Below are 27,790 nucleotides of genomic sequence, written 5' to 3'. Positions count from 1 at the left end.
AAACTTGCACAGTTCATTTTTAGATTCCTCAAAGTAAATTATATCAAAAATTCAAGTTTTAATCTCAAATTCGCATTTTCCCTACCCATTTTCTTGGACTATAAGATATATAGAATTTTTTTTTATTTATACTACCCTAGGCTATTTTATTAATTAACGATTGTACTAAAATTCGTTATGTATGTGAGAATCTATAAAACGCGATTTTATCCATTGACGCTCCGCCCCAAAGCGATCCAGTAGTTTCTGAGATTAACTCGTTCAACCAAACAAATAATCTCTTCAGCTTACAGTACAAGTTTAGCTATACATGTCGGTGTTTTCACTTTCATAATATTCGTTACAAATCCTCGTTTCCCCATATGGCAACGCGATACGCCCTTGCGTCACACTGGCTTACTGTTTAGGCTCGGTCTAGACTTGTCATCCGCGATAGTAAGTCTTCCGTATGCGCATTATTTATCACTAATAAATAAATGTATAATTAGAAACGGTTTATTTCCTCATAAGAACTTAGTGGATACTAAAAGCTATGATAGGTACTGAAATTGTGGTTTGCTGTCCGATTTGGAATTATTTTAATGCCAATATTCTTAGTGCCCGAATATTAACAAGTTGATATAAACTGCTGAATTAATCCAAAGCACATGATTTGGTTTTTCACTCACTGACCGCACAGATGTTCGGTCGTTTATATCTAAAAAACGTCTCGCTTTCAAGCGATGCGATACCAACCAACAATTATTTTTAGTTTGTAAATATGTGAGAGACATTTGGACAAGATCGTTTTGGAGTTTTATTCCCTCAATTCCTAACCATACCTAAACTAGCTTGTACAATGACATCATCCGTAATATGTAGGTAAATATATTATTATGTAATAAAAGCGGATTAATCCAGATTAAGTTGGCAGTATGTTTGATCGTTATAATATTTGTAGGTTAATATGTATTTACTAATTAGAGTATACTAAAGCCAAATATGTTACGTATGATTATGACTAATATCCTTACAAATATGCATCATCATCAGCCCAAATATGTTCCCACTGCTGGGACACAGGCATCCTATGAGGGTTACAAATATGCATTATGAACACCAAGTTATATTTGGTTGTCTTTCTTTCACGTTGCAAGGGAATTATTTTGATGCATAAATATTGTGTTTACACATAATCAGGAGGCTAGAGTGACATGTGTTTTTTTTAACGCCTATGAATCATATTCCCAGGGGGGTTTTGTTTGACTAAGCGGGCGAAGTCACTGGCGAAAAGTAAATACTAATATTGTTGATAAAATGCATTGTAGATGACCAGAATTATCAGGTTTTTTTTAATCTGATTTATAATTCTAAAGATATAAACCATTATTAATTACATATAATTGATAGTGATACTGTATAATAATTCCCAATACTACGCTCTATGAATTTCACACGATCTGATTTCTTAATACAAACATATATCGACAATGCACTTGCAATATCGTGAGATCGTAATGGTATGTGACAAATACAGCTAAAATTATTGCTGATTGCACTAATAGTGCTGATATAATTGCATAAATTTATCTCCAAATCGTTCCGGTCCAATTTGTCGAGGTGAGATAACTGTTTGTTTAACATTATCCTTTCTAATCATTAAATTCGAAAGTCTGTCTGTCTAGTTAACCGTTGCGGTTAGAACCTTAGGTAAAATGGTTGATTTTTAAAATTGCCTCTGCGTTGTGTTAATATTTGAAGGTAGTTCGGATTTTTATTGTAAATAATTACTGTATTGTATATATGAGGTATATAATAAAAGCTATTATACTGTTTATAAATTACTTCAAAGAACTACTAAAAATATTTATTCCACTTCAAACCCCTTATTTGGAATTATTCCCTTCCTTCTACAAAACTCCTTACGCATAGTGTCAGTTCTGGTGTTTTCTTTTATCTTAATGTTGGTTTTACTCGGAAATACGGTAACGATATTCATACGGGTTCGTTGGTAAAATGGTGTCAGTTTGCAAATTAACGTTGTGTAATAAATGTTTTAGTTGAGTAAAACTAACGCCCACTCGTCCTAGTCTATATGATACCGTGCGAAAGTTTGTGCATCATCGTTTTGTTTGTTTCTATGCTCTGCGATTATGCCTAAACCATTAATCGGATTTGAATGGACTCGAAGTATTTAACTAGTGTTTTAGATATACTTTATACCATATCTAATGCCGACTTCAAAAGATGGAGGAGGTTATTAATTCGACTGCATCTTTCCGTTAGTTACCTCATAACTTTTCTCTGGAAGAAATAAGAAATTACTATGTTATTCCAAAGATGTAAGAGGCATAGGCTCTACTGAACAACCTCCGGTTATCTACACAAACAAGTTAGTATTTTGTTACCAGACACCTTTGGGACCGGTTCGCCATAACCCTTAGCAAACGTTGAATTCTGTAACGTCTTGAGACTCGCCTTTTAGTATTTTCTCATTTTACATAATATTTTGAGTACAACTTCGAAGGATTTGGGAAGATGATATGTTCGTTATTGTAACCCAAAGTTGTAAGATATCGATTCTGAAATCACAAAGCAGTTATCGAGTGTTGAGTAACCATGTTATTAATAATTTGAATGTTGATAAAGGAAAATGAAATTAATGCTTCATATAAATGTCATGGGTCTCAGATACAGCTAATATGAACACCAGCAGACAAATAAATCTACAAGTGATTCGGTTTATCGGGGTTATGTTTTCGTAGTTCATATTCAAACGACTTTTCCATGATTTATCAACTGACTACAAAATAGGAGAAGGTTATTAATTTAGTTAATTCGACTACATTTTTGAATGCTGGTGCCTGTCATGTGGTCCCATTTAAATTTTGACAATTTATAGGTGGTTTAGATTTTGGTAAAAAGAATAATTATTTTTAGATAAATGGACTAATTGACAAAGAAACCAGATTTCATGACAAAACAATAAAGGAGTTCTAATAGGGAAAGTAAATTTGTTAATTGGATCACTGTCGCGTGATGACACGAAATCTTAGAACGTATAATGTGTTATTGTCCATCATATGATGATTTATTAGGTATTTAATCTCTCATGCCTCTTATCTTAGTACAACTTCCAACCGTGTGTTTTGCATGCTTGCTATTTAAGACGCATTGACTCACAAGAATTCCACTTACTTTTCTCATTATTCGATGAATAACGGCTTTTATATCATTTATTGTGTCGGAAACGTCTAATTCGCGATTGCGTTCACCATTATTTGGGTAACGGTGTATTAATATCATTTTCGTCGAAATGTTGCCATTTTTATGTATCTTTCATGTGTGGCGCTATTTTAACCAGATTTTATTGTAGAAGAAGAAACTACGGTTTGACCAATAAATAAATCGTTTTAAAGAAAAATCTTATAAAATGAAAAACTGCATCTGTTACTCAAACAGACAAAGCGATTCTACACACATCTTTAACACGCTTTCAACATTCGCAGCGATCACTGTAATATTTTAACACACAGGACTTGCCACAATGCCATATTGCAATCAATTTAATTCCATTCATCTATCGTCATAATGAATCGTGAATCACTGGCAAGGAACAAACTACGCAAGCAAACTTAACATTCGCTATTGTAATATTGTTATTCAGAGGATGTGCGCACGCGCCGGTTACGGACTTTCTATACGATTTTAATTGCTCTATTCGTGTCATTGTCTGGTTTATATAGCACATGATAAATGCCTTTGCTCTATGTTGTCGATGGTCAAGACTCGAGGGACTTGGGGAAATTGCCTCGCTAACTTTCCAATTGAAAGGTTTTTGGTTAGAATCTCATTTGTGTAACAACAAAATGATATTCTAAGTAAGTCTGTATTTGACGACATTTACGTTGATTATCAATACCATTTAATTCTCAAATGGGCTTTCAAGGAAATAAGGAATATAGTTATGCGAACTAAACGAATAAATCATTAACTTCATTAGCAAAATTTATACATCTGCATTATGTTTGTCTGGATAAAGATTTTCTTGGAAACATGCCACACGATTGAAGGCGAATTGCCCCTCCAATGTACAAATTGGATTACTGAGCGGATATTGAATGTCCGTATTCGCAAAATAAGGGGACTCTATGGGGTTTCAGTGAATGCCCAAAAATAAGGGAGATATGAAGCTAAAAGGCGTTTATGAGTTCATTTTTAAAATGGATATAATATGGGATTGTGTATACATATTCTTTATAATAGGTAATATATTTAGGTATCACTGTAAACAAATATTGGTTGCCCAATTAAAATAAAAAGTAATTCAGAGATTGTCGATTATTAAATTCTAAACGGGACATGCCTAGAAGCTGTGAAACTATCATGTTCCAATTATGTTTGATTGTTTTAATACCGTTACATTTTCTGTCTCACATTTCCCAGTACATTCTTCTGATATCATCGTCAATTTCTGTCTTTGTCCTTTACTTATCTCTAAACCTTTAAAAGCGGCCAACGCATTTGCAGAGGCCTTTACAAATGAAAGGAGGTGGATCGCTTACCATAAGGAACTCCCAACCTATCAGCTGGCCAAGGTGTCATATGTCACACGTCGTTGACTTTTGATTCTTGGACATACCGGTTACCTCACGACGTTTTCCTTCACCGTTTGAGAAGTGGTGATATTATCCACATGCGCAGATAAATTGATAATTATTTCTTACATGCTCGCCTGGTGGGGGGCTCTCGAACCCCCGACTTATCGATTTTATGCCCGAGGTCCTGAACCAACAATGTGTCAAGCTTCAAGTCATTACATAATCATAATTTTCCACACTTGCAGTACATGAACAAAATGACGTCCACATCCTTCAACGTAGGGCTCGGCGACGGGTCGCGCCTCTCCAGCCGCGTGCTGCGGCCGCCGGGCGGAGGGCACACCGACATCTTCGGCGGGGAGCCGGAGCCTCCCCGCGGCAGACGTCAGGTGCCAGCCGCGAGCGGGGCTATGTTTGGTGGGTGCTGCTTTCGTATAATTAAGTCCATTTATTGTTAGTGAAATGATAAAAAATTCCTGTGGTGTGCAGATGTGATTAAAATCGGTTGAGTGGTTGAGTAGTTTAAATTGCATATACAAATGTCGCCCTGCACTTGGTTCGTCCTACGAGGTTATCCGAGCGTTGTGCTTACTTGAAATTGTATTAAAGACGAATGTAATAGACGTTAATATGTTATTGTTAATTTCTCTTTGATAGCACGGCATTATGGGTGCAATTTTTTTTAGTAGTGTTTTTTCTTTCTATCTTCGTTTTTCTACAATTCACTCATATATCAATTCAACAATTCCAGGACACGGCGACGAACCCGCCAAGACACCAACTGCAGCTGAGACTCCAACCCAAAACGGTTCAAACGGAGCTCCCGAGCCGGCGCCGCAGCCCGAACCTGCGCAAGCGCCGCCCGCTCAGCCAGAACCCGCGCAAGTCGAACCTGCGCAAGTGAAACCCGCGCAAGCGCAACCTGCGTCCAAAGAGAGCCCCAAAACACCAGAACAACCCAAGACTGAGGCCCCCAAGAGGGTGCGAGTGCCCCCCGGAGGCTTCTCCTCCGGCCTCTGGTAAATCGGAAACGCTTGGGACCTCTGAACTGTGCCTTACATTACGTTATATGTAGACGATATCTTTGTTTCTGGTTGAATGGAATGCTGTGTTAAAATTGACTATGAGGTTCGATGTATTCGCCCATGTGTTTATCGCAGGGTGTGCACAGGCAGCGTGTGGTGCGGGCAAGGTGTGCCAAATTTACGCATTTTGTAGTGAAGTGAGAGTGAGATCGATGTGGTTACGAAGATAGGTTTACATATAGTCAGCCAGCCAGCCACGTTGCTAGATGGATGTTGGTCCCGCGCATTTCCGCTTATGTAAATCCTCGCCTTTATTTACTCAATCTATATTATACTTTACGTACACGAAGAATTTAATTTTTTTTTTATTTTTTAATCTGTATTTTTCGCTTGTGTCAAACTAAGGCAATGGTTGCCGACTCTCTATTAGACTAATGTAATGTAGTCACAAAAGTTTATAGGTACTGACGAGTTTTGCGTAGGCCTTTTTATTGTAAGGTTCATGTTATATGGGTCATTTTGATATGATCTTGTTACAATGTGCTCGAGAGTATAATTTTATTTTCAGTGGGTAATTATTTACCTGTATTATAAATGGACGATCTAATATTTAACAATCGTTGCTAATGATGTCATATCAAAATAGGAGCTCAGCTGTAAATGTATGGGTATTTGAAATTTTTCTAGTGCACCGACTGACGTGTGTTTCACAGGATTGTACTTAAGAAATTTTCCGTTAGCAATTTTATAAGTTACGCCGCGAGGCAGTGCGATTATATATGTTATTAACAATGTATTTTTATATGAATTAAAATGCTATAAATTTTATTAGTTGTTTTATTCATGATGTGAACTGGATCAGAGCTATTTAACATTGATTTATAATGTTACATGATTTAACACATTTTTTTTATTTAACGTGTTGGTTACCAGCATGTTCATATTAAATATTTTAAAATTTTGTAGAATATAGCAAAACAAATTGTGTGTAATAATTGATTTGATTCCCTACTTTATTCATAAATACTTTTTGCTTCGTTCATTTATACTTTTTTGGTAAATGTCATATTTGAAGTAGCCGCAATCAAAAGCAAATCAAAACAACAAAAAATGTAGGCGGTACTATATTGCAAAATTCACAAATAAAATGGAAATGTCCATATCAAAAACATAATCCTTCTGAACTAAAAATCTACTACAACCTTCGTAAGTACGTACTTTCTTCCAACTTAAAACCCAATGACATAGTTTGTAATTTATCAAAATATTTTGTACAAATAGTCGCTTTCACGAGATTTTTAAGCTTACAAAATTATTGTGCTTCTATTATACTTTTCGCTATAATATTTCTATTTAACACCTTCTAGCTTTTGACCGCGGCTTTGCACGTTTTAGTTTGAAGTAGTTTAATAGATTTTATTGTATATATAAACCTTTCCCTTGAATCACTATTTAAAAAAACCCATCAAAATCCGCTGTGTAGTCTTAAAGATCAAAGCATATATACATAGGGACACACACGAAGAAACTGCTTTATACCGTGTAGCGAATTGACATGTAACCACTAAAATAGGTACTATAAAACGAAACAGCAATCCAACGGGTAATCCCCAAAGCAGGCAAATGGAGGGCGGGAGGCAGTCTCGGCTCTTGAGTCGGCTGCTCGGCAAACTCCGCGGCGAACATCGCTCCACATTGGACAAGAATTTTTCATTCAGTTCCTCGGGGTATTGTTATATTTCAAATTTGAACTGGTTATACTTGTAATTGTATATTGTAGCGGAATTATAAAGGAACTAGTTGATTACCGATTCAGAGTTTAATGAATCTTTTTTTTGGTGTTTGAATCGAATATTTACTTGTTAAATGTAGACATTTCTAGCGTACACATGGTAGTAAGCTAGTATTGTATAGCAATAGTACCTAGGTACATAAATAAGTTATTAATTTCATAAAATTTCATGGTAAAAATGTTATTTTATTGTTCGTTATATTTGCATTAAAAACTTTAAGTTTTCTTCTCTTTTTCATTATATGATTACAAATGCAGTATGAGCGAGAGTGTAGGCTGCGGCAGCGGCACAGAAGACGACGTGGAACCAACCTGCACTAAAGCCACTGTATCCAATTCCACGATCGACGACGCGCAATTTGCAACTCATGTTGATTTACGGTATAATTATATTTCATATTTTCATTTCTATAGAACTATATATACTAGTCATGAACATGACTCTTGTGTTATTCTAGTAGATACATGTGCCAGTTATGTGCCAGAATAACCCATGCCACGTCTCAACAATATCCGTTCAGTGGTTTTTTCATGATCGAGTATCAAACATTGTACATTCGTACTGTATCCAACAACAATCCCCATTCTTCTATCGGTCGTCGAGGAGCAGACTCTAGGCACCGCTATTTGGTGGATGTTCCAAGTACCCGGACGAAGCGGTTCGATTCCACATTCTTTATTCGAACCGCAAGGGATTGGAACATGCTTCCAGAGTCTGTGTTCCCCGACGAGTACCATTTGGAGGTATTCAAGAGAAGAGTGAACAGGTACCTTCTAGGGAAGCGCGCTCCATCTTAAACCACATCTCAGCTTACCATCAGGCGAGATCGTGGTCAAGCGCTTCCCTATCATGAATAAAAAAAAAATGCACAATAAAAGAAAAAGTTTAGCTTCTGACTAGGTACGTGACCAAATTGACCTTGATTAGAATTATTCATTACATTAAAAAAATATAAAATTCAAATAACTAATTCATGAATTTTATCATTAATCTAGATATGGAGGACAATATTTGACACCAGAGCAACTTCCAGAGTTCTGCAACCAATTGCATCACCTCGTTGAAGTCATTAGGAACATACAGTCATATGCAAAGGTCACTGGCGAATATCCAAGGTAGGTCAAGGTAGAAGCATCCCGATTCATCGATTCATTATTATGAATTACATAATAGTTATACGAGTATGTACGTGTTTCTGTTTGTCTACCGCAGCGAATTAGAACGCCGCTTAGAGCGTGAAGCGCGCGAAGTGGCGGCGCTCGCGAGCGAAGCGCGCAACGCGCGGGACGCGGCCGCGCGCGCCGCGCTGCAGCGGAAGGCGTTGCGGAGCGAACGCGGACACCTTTTGGCGCAACTCGCCAAGATGCGGGATGTTGGTGAGATTTGTAGCCGTGTTTTAATGTTTGTTGAGTATGATGTTAGTAGCAGTTTTTTTTAAGAGTTAAGGCTGTTTTTGATTTTGATAATGATTGATGATATCAATAAAAAATCGATAATTGGAGTGTGGATAATCAAGTGATGCATCATGCAACATCTTTTAAAGTAACTGCGTTAATAATTGTTTCATAACCTAATCCTGTAGTAAAAAATTCAGCTGATTTTCATGTTGAAGTATCTTAAAACTTTTTCTATTTTTAGAAAGTAACCTATATAAATGTAAATATGTATACTTATTCTACAACAACAACAGAAATTCGTGAGCTGGAGAGCACGGTGCGTGTGTCCGACAGAAAATTGTACAAGAGTTATGAAGCTGTGAAAGACGCGACCGACCCGAGTGCTTTTGAACCCATTCTAGAGGAAATTAGGGTAAATTTTTGAACTTTATTTCATAATTCTATATCAGTCATTTAACCAGGAAGATTGTTTGTGGAACTAATAGTTATTGAAAACTAATTAACTGTCTTTAATAAGGTTTTAGGAACCGCTCGGTTAAGTCTATATTTATTTTATAATATTCTTTCTTTAGAACAAGCAAAGCGCACTGGAAGGCCTCGAGCGGTTGATAGAAAACCGACGTAACTCGTTGTCTAAGAAACCGTCACACGCTTTGCCACTGCCAGCTCATAGTAACGATGGTATTTATGTGCCAGCTCATAGTAAAATTACCTATTATTTTATTCATAACCACGATCATGAGTTATCAGCTTTATAATATCAGCTAATACGAAATTCTCATTAAATACTCTGAATTCTCTAATCCATGTGTTTTAGATGATTTGGTTTATCGTCTTTTATATTTTAAGCCGACTTAAAAAATATGGCGTCTTCAGTTCCACTATGTTTTTTTAAGAATATTTCCTAATGTAAGTATTTGTCTACTACCTTCAGTGAAACATTAAATATAATCTCTAACAATCTATTCCCCGCGTCACCATACAGCTAATCGCCAACCTACTTCTGTATAAAAATCAATTGCTGTTAGTTAGTCTCGCTAAAACTTGAGAACGGCTGGGCCGGTTATGATAATTCTGTTCTGATGCATTCACACTAGTCACGGGATAGGCGATTCGCCGGGTTGGCTAGTAATCTTGAACTATTTGATGACTGTATTTTTAATTCAAGATGGTCCAATATCTTCAACCCGAAAACGTCACGAGAGTCGACGGTCAAACAAGAGGAGAAGGAAAGACATAATACGAGAACCTCGCTCTGTCCCGCTCTCGGGGGAACCTAGCTCGCATGAACCACATCAGGTGAGGAATGTTGTCTACCTGTAGTTAGATACAGATAAAAATTAGATTATAATCTTACCCGTTCTTGTCATAATGTCTCGCTATTGTTTTGACAAAAAAAAAATAATGATCCTAATAATTTGATTTTTATAAGATGAGAGGTTTTTAATTTTGTACTGCTTATGGTATCGAAGGGATAACTTAAGAATAATATAAGCTTAAAAAGAAAGAGTATGTTTTGTTTTGCTTCCGGTTTCATATAATTGTAAATGTTTATTGGTTTTGTGCCTATTTAACTCAGCAGGTGACGTTGTACATCCGCGGCGTGGGCGTGAATCCGCAAGCGTCGCGCATGCGCGCGGGCAGCGCGGCGGCGGTCACGCTCGGCGCGCTCGACGTGCCCGCACGGGGCAGCGTGCAGGATATACTGTTTTTTACGGCTCCTTGATTATGAGACTTATGACTGTTGAAATAAAGTGCATTATACTTTTCATTAGTGTCTTAAGTTTTACCCTGAGTACTAGGTATCTTGTATTTTTTTTTTATGAGAATGCTTGTACGTACGTTAGAGATGTGTGCAATAAAATTAGTAAATAGGTAGTATTGTTTTTGATATATGAGCCTGATTACATTGAAGGTATGGTGAAGATCGACAATTAAAGTATTATAAAAATTATCTGTATGTATTTGTATGAAAGAAAGTTTCGTTAGTTACACGCCACTTTTTAAAGTCTTGCCTTAAGCATATATATCATTGATGATTTTTTGCTATATAGATTTGCTTTAAAGATCTTTTTGCTGCCCAAATAAAACAACTATGGCGGTTAAATGAAATTTAATTTAATTAATTGTTAACATGCTTGGTTCACTTTGGTATCGCGAAGGGAGGGGTCAATCGGTGTGTTTGGATGACGGCTGGCTTTTATGTGCTGATTCTTCTTCTGGTTTTGGCTGTATTGGAGAAAATAATGAATGAAAGTGTCTTCTTGTGATATTAAAGAACAATATTCTATAATCTTGTAAAAATTGAGCGTTCCATCTCAGACCACATGTTTGCTCACCAGCAGGAGAGATCCTGGGCAAGCGCTTGCCAATTATTCGTAGAAAACATTGTGAATTTACTGTATTTTCCAAATTTGTGACAGATTCAGAAGATTGTTAGATTAAAAGAGAAAGCTCATGTGGCTCTGTTCGATCATAATGGGATTCATATCTATTTATTATAACACATACTTTAATTAGACATTATTGCAATAATATTGATGAGGGTCGTCCGCCATTATCCCAAAGAACATTGCTCTAATTGAACCATTTTCGTATATTTTCTTAAAATTTTAGTATGATACTAGATTTTGTTCTAAACTCGCGGAGTAAATAACGGACGAAAGAGTGTTTGTTCAGCTTCAGAAGTTACACCCCGGCAAAATTTCATCAAAATTTGTCCAATTTTTTCCCTGATCGGCCAATAAACATCCGGACATACTGAAATTTCGAATTTACTTCTCTTCGCTTCGCTCGGGTCATCAAACTTCACAAGACAAAAATCATACCATAGGTGAGGTGCAATTTAAATAATTGCGCATTTATAGCATTAGCATACATAACTAAACATTACCGTAGTTGTGGTGGTAGTGTGATGCTCGGTGGTTGTGGGGTGGGGCGTGGTAGGCGGCTTCGTGGGGTGCTCGTGCGACGGGGAGTGATGGGAGGAATAACATAGCTAGATAATGAGAAAGCATTTTTAAGTGTTAAAACATAGAAAACGACAAACTTTGCTCTGCCTTACTCTTATCATTTAGGGGTATGAAAAATAGATGTTGGCCGATTCCCAGACATACCATGCACACAAATTTTATAAGAATCGGGCTAGTCGTTTCGGAGAAGCCTGGAACTAAAATTGTGGCACGGGAATTTTTATATATAAGATATTGTAAGACATTTCGTTGATGTGACAGATTGGAACCCGGATGATAGGTACTTAGCTACCATGATGATACTTAAATTTTTCTACAGGAACGCATTTTTAATTTAACAAATTGCAACATATGCGCACAGAATTAGTAGTCAGTCATTTTACTAAGTTCAGTTATTTACTACGTTAATTATTATACGAATACTATAAAAAAGTGTAAACATCCCTCGGCGGAAATGAATTTATAGGTAGGGTAGCAACATAGGTCATACATTATATTTTCCCAGGCGTAACCGCTATGTACAACTGGTTTATGACAATGGATATTACTACTGATTTTTTTTTAACCTTAGAAAAATATATGTTTAATAAGTTACCAGTTATATTCTTAAATCACAGGTTTTTTTTTTTAATAAAAAATAAAAAAAGGTTACCTGAATAGCTAGCGCCGCGAAAACGGTGAGAAGTAAAAAGGTTTTCATGGTGACCGCCAATTTGTGGCAAAACAAAAGAGTGAATGGACGCTTACCCAAACCGATGCTTATTTATAACCCCATTGCGGAAACAGCCGTAACAAAAAGAAAATGAAAATAATTTACCAATCAAACATAATCATGTTTATAAACAATGTATCGATAAAAATCGTTATCGTTTTTTAAGTACGTTTTGCTGCAGCGCTAATGAACAATGCCGTTTGAGGTGTTTAGGAATTTTTTAGAGAAATTTATCATAAATTATTCCAATGCTACATTTATGATAAATTATAACAAATTGTTACGCAGAAATTAAAATACCTAAGTAGAAAAACATCCATATGATCTCATTTAAAATATATTCTACGTGCCTGATCTGATATTATACGAATATAGATTATTTTTATGTAACCATTTTAGCCATTATATTTTCTTCTTAACCATTTTCAGACTTCAAATTTGTCTTTTCAGTGATTCGTTGCTGTCTAGTTGCATCACTAATTATATAAATGTGGATGTGGTTGGAAATTAATCTAGAAAAATTATTACTATTTTTGCTATCTTTTATTTGTAAAAAAAGCTTAATTTGCTTATTTTTTATTTATTTATTTATTTTTTTTATGTCATCGTCGACAATGGAGCTGGTGGGTCGCCTGATGGTAAGCGCTACCACCGCCCATGAACATTTGGAGAGGCGTAAGGTCCAATGTAGATCTTACGCCTCTACAAATGGATTGCCGACTGCAAGTTGGAACGGAATTAGGAAAGGATTGGGAAGGGTAAGGAAGAGGATATGGGCCTCCGGCTCCCCCACTCACCGAACGAAACACAGCAGTATGCTATTTCACGCCGGTCTTCTGTGGGGGTGTGATACTTCCCCGGTGCGAGCTGGCCCAATTCGTGCCTTATTCTTCGAATAGTACCTACTTAACAAGTAGGTACTAATGAATACTGTATACGTTCTCAATCATTTTACATTGTTATATGTGAGCCGAGCACGTTTTGGCACGAATTGTGGCAGCTCGCAACAGGGAAGTACCACAACCCCACAGAAAACCAGCGTGAAATAGTGGCATGCTACTGTGTTTCGTTCGATGAGTGGGGGTCCCGGAAGACCTTTTCTTTTCTTTACCCCTTTCTTTACCCTTCCAAGTCGTGTCTTTTATTCCTCTAGTCAATCGTTAGGCGTTAGTTTATCGAGGCCTTAGGTCTGCAGTCGATCTTTCCGAATGTTCATGTGCGGTGGTAGCGCTTATTACCAGCCGAATTGCCGACGATGACATAAAACAAAATGTTTGATGTCCTAAAGCTATAGCCGATTGTTACAAATTATATATTAAGATGTATCTATAGTACTTGTACTTATTATTCTATGGTACTAGTATACAACTCTATATCATGAGTGTTAAAATCCAGATTCAATTCCGTTCAATAAATGTTAAGTGTAAGGAAAGGGTATAAATTTCTGTAAAAACTAGTTTAAAAGACAGATTTACGCTGTGCAAACGAAAGTCGGTACAAATCCCATCGTCCACACGGCATAACTAAAACACTTAACCGCTTTTATTTAAATTTTCTAACGGCAGGTAAAATCTTCAAATAAAATTACTTAGAACTACTACTTTGAATATTTAGGTAGGTTATACGTCAAAAAAATTAACATTCATTTAAACTAGTATAGTACTATATCATCTGTGGTTTACACATTGCAGTGGTTTACGCAAAGAAATATGTTTTTACAAATAAGAATTAACATCAATTAATGCGCAGCGTATTGTTTACCGCAAACATAATAATATTATGTCGTTGCAAACATGTTTGTGTAAACTAAGTTTGTGTCATGTGGATCCACTCTAACGCAGATAAAAAATGTATCATCTTTTCGATTTTAATATTATTTGAATTTAGATAAAAACAAGTTTTGTAGATGCTGTAATTTTTATGGGTTATTTTTTGTAACAAAAAGATCGTATTTCAATGTTTGAATTTTATGCTAAGCTGTACGCAAGTATCCGAACGCGCCAACCTTGAGACGTTGGCATTTTTGGCATGTCAATTTGCCAGCTCGCTTCGATTTAGTTTGGCAGATGTGAAAATGGATTGATTGTAATTTTGAATAAAAAAACGAAGATAAACTGAATGAATGCACTGAATGATATTATCGATACTCGTAAAGTGGTTATATAGTAAACAAAGGTACGAGTTTATTTATAAAAATGGCTTCAAGAGGTGGTGTTATGGTAACTGGTACAAATGGTGCAGATTTTCAGCACAGGGAAAAAATAGCGGCTCAGTATCAAATAAGGTGAGTATTGTGATTATTTTTGTGTATGTGATCAGCTACCGCCTGTGGTTAGTTAGCCTGTGACATACGACATGATATCGTCGAGTTCCGTCAAATTATTTTTAGACGAAAGCAATAGGTTGTACTATTTCGCGCCTTTTATTTAAATGTTTCGTTTAATTATTTTATTGATGAGTATAAAAAGAACTCAATAGCATTTTGTTTTGAACTTTTATTAATTTTCTATTAAACCTTTACCTTGATACACTCATATTTTTAAAATTATTAACTTATAAAACTAGTATATGTGTGAAATTGTTCTGATTGTAATTTCAGTGCATTAAACAAGTCTAGACTGAAGTACTGTGTGTTCTTCCACCATGTTTTGTTCCTGGTGATGCTGGCCAAGCTCTCTGCTGACATTTTGGACAAACTTGACATTTTTATATTGGAAATTGAAGAGCTACAAATACCACAGGTAATGTGTATGAATAAAATAGTTCAATGGGCATTAACTCATATGTCAAAGAGGGAAATGATCAATTTTCATTAGAATATGTGTTCAGAAACATGTTTCATTTACTGTCATAACAAATGTTTCAGTTTTAAACCAAATGTATTATATTCAACACATTCTATATGATTTAATTGAAAAATAGCAACATTCAATACAGCATGCAGCCAAGCCAGCAACTCCTAAGCTTGCTGACTTGAGTTTATTGGTAAACAAATGATTATCATTACTCCATAGACATGCCCTATGAATTTCATTTACAATATTTTCTGTTTCCATATTTAGTAAATATAATAAACAATATCGTCTATTCTCCATACACAACAAAAACTTTCAACCTATATACTTGAAAAAAGCAGATTTACTGTAAGACTTTATTTTATCCAACATATTCTCATTCCAGCCCCTCTGGTGGGAGTACATCTGGTGCCTGTCCTTGCCACTCTCGTTCCTTGGCCTCTCTGCAATCAAACGGAACAACATCCTACATCTCCGCAGATATATGTATGGCATCACGGGACTAGGTCTGCTACCATTGCTCTACTGTGTGCTGCACTACTGTGGTGATGTGTGGCTGTATTTGGCTGATGATGATGATGATGAGGAAATACAGCTGTGGCAGGTGCGTTGATCAGATTTTATTTTGATTTTATTGCATGATGGAACTCTGCCACTTATGATGTGATGTTGGACAAAATATCTCAACAAGAAACATTTTTTTTATATCAAATTCACACGCATAAGTCCCTATCCCATAGAAATATCGGGATAAAAAGTTGCCTATATGTTATTCTAGTTGTCCATCTGTCTACATACAAATTTCTAAATTTCATTGCAATCGGTTCAGTAGTCTTTGCGGCAAAGAGCAACAAACACACACACATCCTTACAAACTTTCGCATTTACAATATAAGTAGGAGTAGGATATTATATTATATATTTATAAAGCTACACTATATATTTATATTGTATAAGTAGGATAATTGATTCTTTTGTAAACCCCATTGTAAGTTGTTATGTTTTTAACATCATTATTCAGTCAAATTTGTTATCACATTAATCAGTGTAAAGATTTTATTGTTGAATTTAATCCCGATCAAATCAACAACATATGCATTAAAACACTGACATCCATCCACATAAATTTATTTTATAATGAAAAAACTGTTGCTGCAGTTTCGCCCTAGTGGTCACAATAATTTTAATTAGGGAGGAGTTTTTATTAAAATTCTTTATTAGTTCCTTTATACATGCTATAATCACTTTGCCTTGCCTCTCATCTTTGCGTTTTATAAGGTTTATTACATAAAAAATATATTCATTTAAATTCCAGGGTTATCCATACGGCCTGCTCTGGTACGCCTTCGTGTTTCTAGCGTGTCAAGTTCACTTTTTCCAATTGTACTTCTCCTACAACCTCCTTAAGGCCTGGCGTTCCAGAGGCACTTACAAGAAAGTGAATTAAACACAGAATCAATGATATCCTAAGAATTTTGTAACCTTAAAACAAATTTTTGTAATGGGCAGTTGTGTTACGAGTTTTTTTTTATGTTTGTTATGGCTAAAATCTTTAAAGAAGGAAATATTTAACAACCGTTATTGTTATGAGATTTTATGCGTTTGTTCAAAGACCAGGTGTAAAGGAACCAATTTAAAGATAGATTTTTTGGAATGATAACTATAAACTTACTGAAAGGCTAGAATTTTATATTCGAGTATATAATAAATTGTTCTCCATATTTGATCTATATTTAATCTAAGCAATCTGTCATTGATTTTCAATGAATAAAAATGTTATATCAATTTCATTTTATAGATACATGTTGCCGTATTCCAAGATTGAAGTTACTTGTTTTTTCTCATAGTTAACTCTTTTTAAAAAGAGCTTGTTAAAACTTTTCTGTCCATAATTCTTATAATGTCCTCTTGGTCACATGACTGGGAACACTAAAATAATACAAATTAATATAATAATCCCTATGCCTATTGTACGAGACTATAGAATTACTAAAGATTGCTCTATCTCTGGCAGCCAGGTTTCCAATTATAGAATAAAGGAGATTGCGAGGATTAATTATAATTTTCTAAAAACAATTTAAGATAGATTCGGTAAGGACCATCTTAAATAATTCTTAGGATGACATCTCAATAGAGGAAGCGAGATGGACGCATTACATTTAATATAGCGTCGTCTCATTCACACCAACGGTGATGGTTTGATGTGTGATTTCCCAGCGAGTGTTATTTGTTAACTTTACACGATTGTTAATAAAAAATTTGATTCTTTGTTTGTTTTTCTTTGCGCATTTTCTGCACTGCCTTTGAAATTTTATAAAGATTTACGTAGTTCTTTCAAACAATATTTAAATTAATTGTATGAAGATATCTATATAAAAGCAACTTTAAAAGAATTGTGTACCACAATAATAATACAATAATTATGTTATACGTAATTTTGATTATTTGTACAGGCACTCATACAAATTATCCATTCTAAGGCGTATTTTTTGGGGCTAATTGCGAGGAGCTTGGTTTTTTATTACTATTGCACAGTCAGAAAAATAATAACATTGTATTCAAATATAGAAAAACAGGGGAAATAAACACAAATGTATGAAATGTTGACATAAAAATAAATTTCTCAGTAGGCCTATAATATGTATTATTATAGAGCATGTCTATGAATGTTTGCCTTAATCTTGTACTAAAATTTGTAAATAATATAGAATATAGTTTGGTGTCTATTAGAAGAAATGTATAAGATTTTTGTAATAAGAGCATAAATGACATTTTAACTACTCGTTATTTATATAAATAAATTGTTTTATATGAAATAGTTTTTTCTTTGCATGTTCCCATTAGTAGCTAGATGGAAATTGGCATTATGTTATCTGTGCTTTGGATTATCAATTAAAAGCTTATAAAAATGTCATGGTAAGAAGTTTTTTATTCCCGCTACAAGATTAGGCCATAATCCATTATGGTTAAGTGTGGGTTGGTACATATCGGATACTTCTTAGTTCTTAAACATGCTGGTTTCATCACCATGTTTCTTTTATCCCTTTTGAAAAGTATCTTTTCATTTCTGGGTGGTTACAAAGTTAACAATTAACCAATAACAACATGAAATTACTAACAGATATCATAGAAGAGTCTCTTAGGAACAATAAATATATACTTAGTTAAAAGTAACTTAAAAACACGATCATTGTCTCATTTGCACATATACAGAGTATACCTATGTAAAGTAATTATTTATGCTGGCGATCCTAATCGGAATAATAAGATAAACTCATGATGTTATTGGATTGTTACCGATTCTTGATAAGTGTATGGGGTAATAATTAATTCTATTCGTTAAAAGTAGATCAAAATCGATACTAAAGGAGTGGGTTACTGTATACACATATAGGAAGCTGCAACCTCGTACGAAAGATTTATAAAGTTATTATATTTTTGACCCGTTGATAAAAAGGACTTTCTGGGCGCAATTTTAACTTATTGCGATTAGACTATCTCTATTATTTAGTAAAATACATTTGTTCAATGACATATTTAACGGAATATCATATTTCTTCTGACAAAGTCGGAGCTAAAAAAAGCCCCAAACTGTCGGTATCATGTAATTAATTATTTTTTATTTATTTATCATTATAATTTGGTGATCCACTATAATTGAAATCGGATATTGCATGACGTCTTTCAGATAAATGTATTGATATCTGTGTTAATTATTATATTATTGATTAATTAATTGCAAAAATATTTTCTGTACTTAAATTTTTGTATGAGAAGTAAGCGGATTAATAAATCAGTGAATGCAATTATATTTACCGTGTTAAATAACAATAAATATCTTGTCTCTTAAATAGTGACATTAAATTTGTTGATTTGTTGTATCTGCCTGTCTCTCCTGTCTCTTCCTGTATGTTGATATAGTTGTATTTCATAACATAATTGAAGTACAAACGTAATCATTGTACTATCCAAAGAAGTTGTTTATTTTTGCTTTATATTCAATGTCTTTGGTAGATAATAAATATCCTTTCTTAAGCTTGAAAAGTAGCCAAAAATTCCAATTCAATGAAAAAATCCATAATTCTGGGAAACAATTGCAATAAAACAAAAACTTAACAAGACTAGAAATATATTAAAGTAAATAAAGTTAAGAATAAATTAGGATTCAGAGATATGTACTTCGTCGTCGGAGGCGTCTGCGCTGGCCGGGCTGCCGGGGTCAGCTGACTCTGAAGTTGTACGGCGCCATTTTGCCCGCCGATTTTGAAACCATGTTTTTACCTGAAACGTCAAAATATAAATTACAATGTTCGTAAATTGAAAATCATAGGTAGCCTTGCTATGAGATTGTTCTATAAAAAGTTAAATAAGCAGGTACTTATAAAACTAGACTTTACTTTGTTTTGGGAAGTCATTCTTTGTACAAAATATGATAATGTATAAATTTGAACTGAAAATGCAGCCCCTATCCATCGATAATTTGCTTATCATGTGTCAAGCGTTTTTACAGACAGATACACATTTCCAATATCTTACTGACATGATTTACAAAAATGTTACCATACCTGTCTATCACTTAATCTTAAAGAAGAAGCTAGGGCTCGCCTCTCATCAGGACTCAGGTATTTGCTAGCACCAAATCGCCGTTCCAACGCGCCGGTTTGCGCTGCGCTGAATCTGACCTGCCCCCCTTTCCGCCTCCCCCCCATTCCCCACCACGGACTACAACAGGGTACTGAGAACAAACGGATGTGTTATAAATACATGTAATAATAATAGTAAATATTCTTCATTGTACACAAAGAAAGAACTATACAAAAATGATAAATTTCATAATTACAAGTACAGAAGAATAAAATTTATATAACAAAAAAAGTGGCAACATTTTCATAATTATAATAGGTATTGAAACTCCGTCAAAGAAATACTTAACATACAGTTTATATTTAAAATATCATAGTTAATAAGTATTTCATGTAAAAGTTACATGGCTGGTTCACATTAATTCAGCCCAGTGAACGAGAGTCAAGTCCAGACCTGGAAATATTCCAGTTGCACTAAATAATAGCACTGGATGAGAAATTTTGAAAGAATAGAAAAAATTTGATCACGAGGCAGGATTCGAACCTGCGTATCTTGCCTAACCGTAGCACATGAAACCGAAAGAGTAGAAGAAATTCGATTACTGTGGCAGGGTCACGGGTGGCCGAGAGGCTAGGCGTTGCTACGGTTAGGCAAGATACGCAGGTTCGAATCCTGCCTCGTGATCAAATTTTTTCTATTCTTTCAAAATTTCTCATTTATAAAGCATTTCAATGCTATAAAACTAAAAATTAAATATAATAGCACTGGATTCAAAAGTCTATTCCAGATAAAGGTTATAAGTACGTCGTGTTTTGGTTGAAAAATTATTAATGTTCAGAATGCGTTATGGGTTTTCTTCATTGCCACAACGTGTCGTAGTCGAATAGCATGTCGGCCATGACACGAATTTCGCTGGGTCATTTTATGATTATCATAACATTAGAGCCATAACACAAATTTCGTGTCGTGGATCTTTTAGTGACCGTGACGCGTTGGGATCAAATTTTTAAGCTTTATGAGCGATTATAGGAGCGCAATATACTTTTTTGGAAGGATTCTATCGCTAGTTTGGAATAATAGTCTTAAAATCACCAGACCCCTTCTCCCCACTGTTCATAGGTCTCTACTCTACTATCAACACATTTTTCCTTTCTATTTGTGAGAAAAAAAGACAAATAGATAGGAATACTGTATAGCTGTATACCGAATATTGACAGATGAAGTTTCAGATATCAATTATTGTGAAATTATTTGAAGATTATATTTGATACACGTCAGCATAAGTTTGTCTACACACATGCTCATTAATAATTACATTATCTGTCATGATATATCATCAGTGTTTATTTTATCATCACATTTGTTATTATCATCGGTAATTATGCGTTGCGCACACCAAAACATTCAATATCTGATGATATGTGGATTGAGGGTGTTAGATTTCATACATTTCATTGTACTTTTCTTAAATTTGTTTGATCATCATCATCATCAGCCCATATATTAAATATCATCTGCAGGGGCACGGGCGACCTATAAGAGATCATGACATAATCCACCATGCTGGCCAAGTGCGGGTTAGCAGATGCTACATGTCGTCAAACTTTTGATTCTTGACGATGCTTTCCTTCACCGTTTCGAGTAGCGTAGGTGTGAGTGAGTAAATAATGTGCGGATAAACTGAAAAACCTATTTATTTCTTGCACGCACTTCTGGTCTCCAACCCCCGACATTTCGCTATTAAATCCGAGGTCCTAACTTGTTTATTTCCTATCTTATCATAATCTAAGCCTAGTGCTTAGAGCGTATTTTGGTGTTATTAGGATTAGTGACTGTTAGTGTTAGGCATAATCTAGAAGACAGATTAGAAAATCTCATAGATTAAAAATCAGTCTAGAGCGATTCAAGCTCGCGACACAAAGGGTTCTGTATAAACAGACTAAAAGCGACAAAAAAAATCAAATTTATGACCGTGTCAACCGTAGCTTAACCTCTATTTTTTTATTATTTATTGTTATAGTGGCAACAGAAATACATAATCCGAACTTTCTAAGTATCACGGTTCATTATATCCCATTAGGACCCATAAGATACAGTATGACAGACTACACAGACAGACGAGCGGAAAAATATTCTTAGTATTACTTAGTATAGTATTATGTTATCGGTGGTATTACGTAGGGTTATGAGGTTTCAATTTAACCCATTGGACATGGAACCCTTTAAATGTATTGAATATTAATAGAATTAGAAAACACATCATAAAATCTTGTCAGAATGGAAGGAGTATTTAGAGGAAATGTAGTGAAATATAATAATTTCTGCGTAGCCTGTGGTCCATAAGGGGAACACAAACAATTTCTTTTTAGATTATTTGGGTCATTATGAAAAACTGTACCTATGCTTCTTAGGAAACTTTTAAAATATAGAAGAAATGCTAGAACGAGACGCGTCAGTTCGCCAAAACGTGAAAACGCCTAACCATTCTCGGCCACTCGTATGTTTCTTCCTCTCTTTATTTTTGTGGGCAATTTCTTTAAAAAAAAAACATTGTTATCAATGCTTCGTGTTCTATGCCAATTCAAGTAGGAATCCACATAGGTGGTAGATACATTTTTAGCTTATGCATCATTTTTGTATTTTTCATAACTTAGTTGGTGAATTGCAGTTCTATTGTTTATGTTTTCGAATAAGTTATAGCCTATATTTTGCTCAGACTTAATAGCATAAAAGTTCACATTCAAATCAGACAGATAAATATAAACAATACATTTCATTGATTCATGTTCCATTACTACATAATTAATATGTATTATGAAATATTAATAAATGTGGAATATTGTAAAATGTTTTTTACCGAACTTTTATATGTTTTTTGACATTAGATCGTAAAATGTTATTTCTAACGCTTTTAAAGCACACCTAAACGCGATGCATAAATATCTATTCATTAACATACACTGCATATTTTATCGGCTATATAAATCGACATCAGAAAAACAGTGTATTACTTAATTGATTAGCAATAAAAAATAAAAACGTATAATGTATAGATAAGTAGGCAATATGAACACAATTATTCATATCAACCGTTAGTATCATCAATCAAAAACCGATATCACTACAATTGGAACAACATAACTATAGATATATAATTTTATTAATAAATATCAGAAGATTGGGATTAGCGTGACAAACTTATCGTCCAAATTATTTTGATAATTGAAATATTGGCTGTTGAGGCAGTGAGTAATTCGAGTTAAATTTACTGTTTTAGATTTATGGAAAAGTAGCGGTTCGATCCGGCTTTGCGTGCGGTACATACCTGTCATATAGCCTATAGCCTTCAGGGATGACGTACATTTCCAACGGTGAAAGAATTTTTGAAATCGGTTCAATAGTTCCTGAGATTAGCGCGTTCAACCAAGCTCTTCAGCTTCGCATTAATAAATAGCCTTTGATAAATGCATCCAACAATTAAAGTGCCAATTTGAAAGAGTACTTCCCGAGATTACTTCATTCAAACAAATCTACTACTTTATAGGATTAGGCCATCATTTATTAGTAAGAGGTATGTTATATAGCTTTTGCCCGTAACTTCGCATGCGTTTAATTCGGAACCGTTTAATAGCTGTTATTACTCTTATGACTTTCCTCTTGAATCAGTCTATCTATTAAAAAAAACTCATCAAAATTCATTGTGTAATTTTAAACATCTAAGCATACATACATATATAGGGACAGACGCGGGAAGCGACTTTGCTTTGTACTATGTAGTGATGCAGTTATCATGACACTTTAAAATTTTTTTTTTAAGTGAACTGTTTGTTACTTCATAAAAATAATGACTATATGGATGCATTTCGGAATACTTTTCCAATGTTATACAAATAGGTTATTTTGATAGTACCTATAGCGCAGATGGCATCACGGGCAGTAATTAGTTAATCATTTAATTAACATGTAACAAGTTTATTGCATACCATAAGCTATAATCCCATCGGATTATCTAATTTCCGAAACTAATGTACTATCCATCTCTAGTGAATTCAAATTTAGGTACTAATTAATCAACAAGTTTGACTTTAACGTTAAGAAAGATATTCGACGAGTACGTTAAAAACAATAAGATTCAATGAGATAATGTAAGTTTTGATTGTACACGCTATTTGTAAGGAAACATCTATATGATTTTAAATATTTTTCCCTCACAAAGCTTAAAGCGTAAATGGGCTATAATTTTTATAACGTAATAACAAAATTAAAAGAAATAAAAAGGTATAAAAAATAACACGGGTTGAAACAAGGCTTTATCAGCAGTACAAGTCTGCCTGAGGTTATATCCCTCGGCAGAACTGCTCGACAATATCAAATAAATTTTAAGACAATAGACTAAGAGGTCGGTATACAAATACGCAGATTAATGAAATCATTTACTTTAAACTGATATTGTGTTGCCAGAAATCATATCGATTCTATATACCAGGAAATCCTAGAATATTGGCTTTTGGAATGATTACACCTTCCGTGTAGCTTACATAATAACTGTATTGATAATTCGCTGGAAATTTTTTTATGCAAATAAGTATATCCATACACACAATATACGTACGTACGGATTTTATAAAAACAAATATCAAACAAAATTTAGTTTTGAACACATTCCAGGTTCCCCACTTTTACAGCAGGAACCAAAAAGGAACAGTTATAGAAATTAGATCTATGACCAGAGACATGTAAGAGGTGGGTGACGTGCCAATCAGCTGACATTTTAATGCATTCGAGTTCTGTCTTTGTACATTATAAAACATTACGTCCCACAAGAGCACTTCTAAATGGCGTCAACCAACCAACGCAACTGTAGATGGTGCTTATTGATACTAAACCATTGTCCAACCAGCGCGGAAGAAATTATTGATGAAATTTGTCTTCACCTGACTCGCGAACCATAAGTATATTCAGAGATTTAAAGCTATATGAAAGCATTTTTCAAAAAATGTTTTCAAATAAATTTATAAGTATGATATGTACACCTATATTAGTATAAATATAACAGAATGCTCCAATTCTTGTATTTGTAAAAGATAACGAAAATGCTATTTTTTATTTGCACTGCTTTGATAATAATTACGATAAAGATTATGTAGTTATTATCGATTACTTTTAAAGTTATGATTTAAGCGTATCTATTTTTATTTTTATACATCTGTATGCGGTACTTTTATCTTTATTATGTTACTAGTTAGAGCACGCGGTTTTGTTCGTGTTCATATTATAGATCTATAATAATTTTATAAAGCTGAAGAGTTTGTTTGTTTGTTTGAACGCACTTATCTCAGGAACTACTTATGCGATTTGAAAAATTCTTTCAGTGTTAGATAGCCCATTTATTGAGAAAGGCTATAAGCTGTATATGTACCACAGAAGAAGCCGTGGCGGACCGCTGGTTACAGATATTTACATAATATTTTATAGAAACTAGTTTTTTGACGAAGTTTCCTAGATTTGAAGTTTCGAATTAATGTAAATTTAAATTTATTGTTAAATATTGATGTTTTCAAATTTAAATGAAATCCGTTCCTAAAAAATCTAAGAAAAAAATATTGCATTATTAATGATCAAGATCAAACTACATACTTGTAATCGCTTATAGGTGTGAAAATCCCACGACTTATGATACATCCAAGTGTTTGTGCGAACAAGGTGTCTGTTTCTTCCTTATACAAAACCTGAACCGTTTTTTTTTTTAGAAATTTCGTAAACATTGAAAATTAAATTAAAAGTGTTTCGATTGTATATGTTACTTCATATTTAAACATTTAAGATTTATACCATTTTACACACATTTAGCAGAAGAATACTTTATTATGTGTTCATAAATATAATTATGATTATCTTAAGTCTGGATTTTAATTATCAATCAGAAAATTTCTAAACAAAACTGCTAAATTTATATCTTATCATAAGTAATAAATAACTGCATATTATCTTGTTACACACAATAAATAATTACTTTGAGATTTCGTACATTTCTATAGTAACGATAATCATCGGAATATCGATTAGAGATATCACTTAAGCCCAATTGGTTTTGTAAAATACATTAAGAACAATTGATATCACAAAACAATTTCAGATCATAGTTGTTGATTAATAACTACAAATATTATTATTATTCGTAATTTTATGATTGTTAATTGGACAATAAATTGTCTATTTCAGCTTCTGAACTTTGAAAATATATCTGAAGGTTTTTGTATTAATAAAGGAATTTATATTAATTAAGAACTTAAATTTATCCAATTGATCTCGCCTCACACAGATAATATAGACAGACCTTATAAAAATAATATGAAACAACTAAGGAAACTCTCCATAGTCCTACCTCTATCAAAGTTGAATGGTGGTACAGAGTAGGGAGCTGGCACATATCTGCTCATTGAAAGCTGGCTGCGCAGAATTTGATCAGAATTCAACACCGGCTCACTGTACAACCCTGAGTGTCTTTGCTCGAAACTCTTCAATTTGTACGGCCACGCGAAATTCGCCTTTACCGGCGTAGGATATAAAGGGTATGTGTTCCGTCTGTGCTCCAGATTTACCATCGTTTGTGTCGCTCCCAGCTCCCTCTGCACTTCTGTCATAACGCTGAATTTCGTCTGCAGGTCATCCAACCTCGTATTGGCATTATAATCTACAGTCTTTACACCCCGACCGGCATCATCAAGAATGTCATCTATTAGAAACGACGATTTTTTCTGTCGACACGCGCACATTTTAACTTGGTTTGCGTAGTACTGCCCAAATCATTATCAGTTATAGATAGTCGTAATTGATAGCTTGTTTAATGGACTTAATCTACCTGTATGCGATAATAATTTATAGTGTGTCAGTCACATCAATTGCGATACGCGATTAACGGCGATTCCTTGATGATTATAAGGTGTGGAATCGCTTGATGTTTTTTGCTAGTACGTTTAGCTGATTCGCGTGTAACACGTTAAGGTTTGATGGCAGAGATTAGTTCATTAGATCTCGAGAGCTTGTAATGTGAAACAAGTGGATTATTGAAAGCTGCTGATTAATTTTGTCATATTTGCGCTTAATCTTATCTGGGTTGGGATTGAAATTGGATAACGCGTGGTTGAATCGTATCTGTAGTTGCGCGATCTGCAGCATTATGGCAATCTTATATTGAGGAAAACTAAAAACATATATTTTAGTTTTAATGTATTTGTAAAACTTAATAACTTGAAATTAGAATGACTCTGACATGTCTATTGTTGAACAATATTGTGAAAACTCTTTGAAATGGTAAATACAGTGATGCGGGTGCGACTCCTCTGGACAATCTGTAGACAAACTTTAAGCTCTTTTTACACGAACGCAAAGAGGAGAGTTGGGTTTTTAACAAATGACACTATGAAATTACAGTAATTCATGAACAGATCTGGATCGCTAGAATTATATCACTTGCAGAAATTAAGTTAGTTCTGGGTGGGATTCAGCAGTTGAATATTTGTTTAGCAGCTGGGTAATCTATAGATTTGATTGCAGATGCAATATTTTACCTTTATTACGATTACCAAAGCTGTCTTCTCTCTTTTCAGTCTTTTCTTCACTTGACTGGACCTCCCTTGGTACGTCATTGGGCCTGATGATGGTGTCTTGTCTCCAAACTGCCATTTTGTCAGTATCCTGAAAAAGATTTTCTGGATTTTGTTTAAATACTAACTTGACTACAATCTGCCTCAATTTTATGAACTCATACTGTCTCTTCTACCTTCGCTGCTCTCCAACGAAATGCAGATACATCAATAAACTTATGCCAAAACGTCTTTGCCATCCAGAAATACATAAATGCAAAAATAATATCCCTTGTCTAATCCTTTACAAAGCTCAGCTATTCAAACGGATACTCCAAAAATAAAA

General features: G+C 34.4%; 4 protein-coding genes across 4 annotated transcripts in view; 3 read left to right on the top strand and 1 right to left on the bottom strand.

The window, feature by feature from the left end:
• LOC119828894 (basic proline-rich protein) overlaps positions 1 to 6,348 on the top strand; it is a 12,451-nt gene extending 6,103 nt beyond the window's left edge. Inside the window, exons 2-3 of the mRNA XM_038351199.1 lie at positions 4,826 to 4,997; positions 5,332 to 6,348. Of these exons, the coding sequence (XP_038207127.1) occupies positions 4,829 to 4,997; positions 5,332 to 5,603 (441 nt within the window). The 5' untranslated portion in view covers positions 4,826 to 4,828 and the 3' untranslated portion in view covers positions 5,604 to 6,348. The remainder of the gene's footprint in view (positions 1 to 4,825; positions 4,998 to 5,331) is intronic.
• An 880-nt stretch (positions 6,349 to 7,228) lies between these two features.
• On the top strand, positions 7,229 to 10,562 carry LOC119829029. The gene is made up of 8 exons (XM_038351386.1): positions 7,229 to 7,332; positions 7,656 to 7,778; positions 8,394 to 8,513; positions 8,611 to 8,774; positions 9,089 to 9,207; positions 9,368 to 9,476; positions 9,964 to 10,094; positions 10,375 to 10,562. Exons 1-8 carry the CDS (start codon positions 7,229 to 7,231, stop codon positions 10,519 to 10,521), a joined length of 1,017 nt encoding a protein of 338 aa, XP_038207314.1. The 3' UTR covers positions 10,522 to 10,562.
• Positions 10,563 to 14,503: 3,941 nt separating this feature from the next.
• LOC119828987 (protein jagunal) lies at positions 14,504 to 17,542 on the top strand. Its single transcript, XM_038351333.1, has 4 exons — positions 14,504 to 14,763; positions 15,079 to 15,220; positions 15,660 to 15,878; positions 16,590 to 17,542. The coding sequence occupies exons 1-4, from the start codon at positions 14,675 to 14,677 to the stop codon at positions 16,719 to 16,721; spliced, it is 582 nt and encodes a 193-aa protein (XP_038207261.1). The 5' UTR covers positions 14,504 to 14,674; the 3' UTR covers positions 16,722 to 17,542.
• Positions 17,543 to 19,407: 1,865 nt separating this feature from the next.
• LOC119829089 (homeobox protein DBX1-like) lies at positions 19,408 to 26,634 on the bottom strand. Its single transcript, XM_038351468.1, has 3 exons — positions 26,244 to 26,634; positions 19,840 to 20,009; positions 19,408 to 19,555 (listed from the first exon to the last, which is right to left on the bottom strand). Exons 1-3 carry the CDS (start codon positions 26,632 to 26,634, stop codon positions 19,433 to 19,435), a joined length of 684 nt encoding a protein of 227 aa, XP_038207396.1. The 3' UTR covers positions 19,408 to 19,432.
• Positions 26,635 to 27,790: the final 1,156 nt, after the last annotated feature.

The sequence above is a fragment of the Zerene cesonia genome, chromosome 9 (genome assembly GCF_012273895.1).
Source record: "Zerene cesonia ecotype Mississippi chromosome 9, Zerene_cesonia_1.1, whole genome shotgun sequence".
In the NCBI taxonomy this organism is placed as follows: domain Eukaryota; kingdom Metazoa; phylum Arthropoda; class Insecta; order Lepidoptera; family Pieridae; genus Zerene; species Zerene cesonia.
The sequence above is the reverse complement of the archived record's forward strand: the minus strand, read 5'-3'. Positions and strand labels throughout refer to the sequence as shown.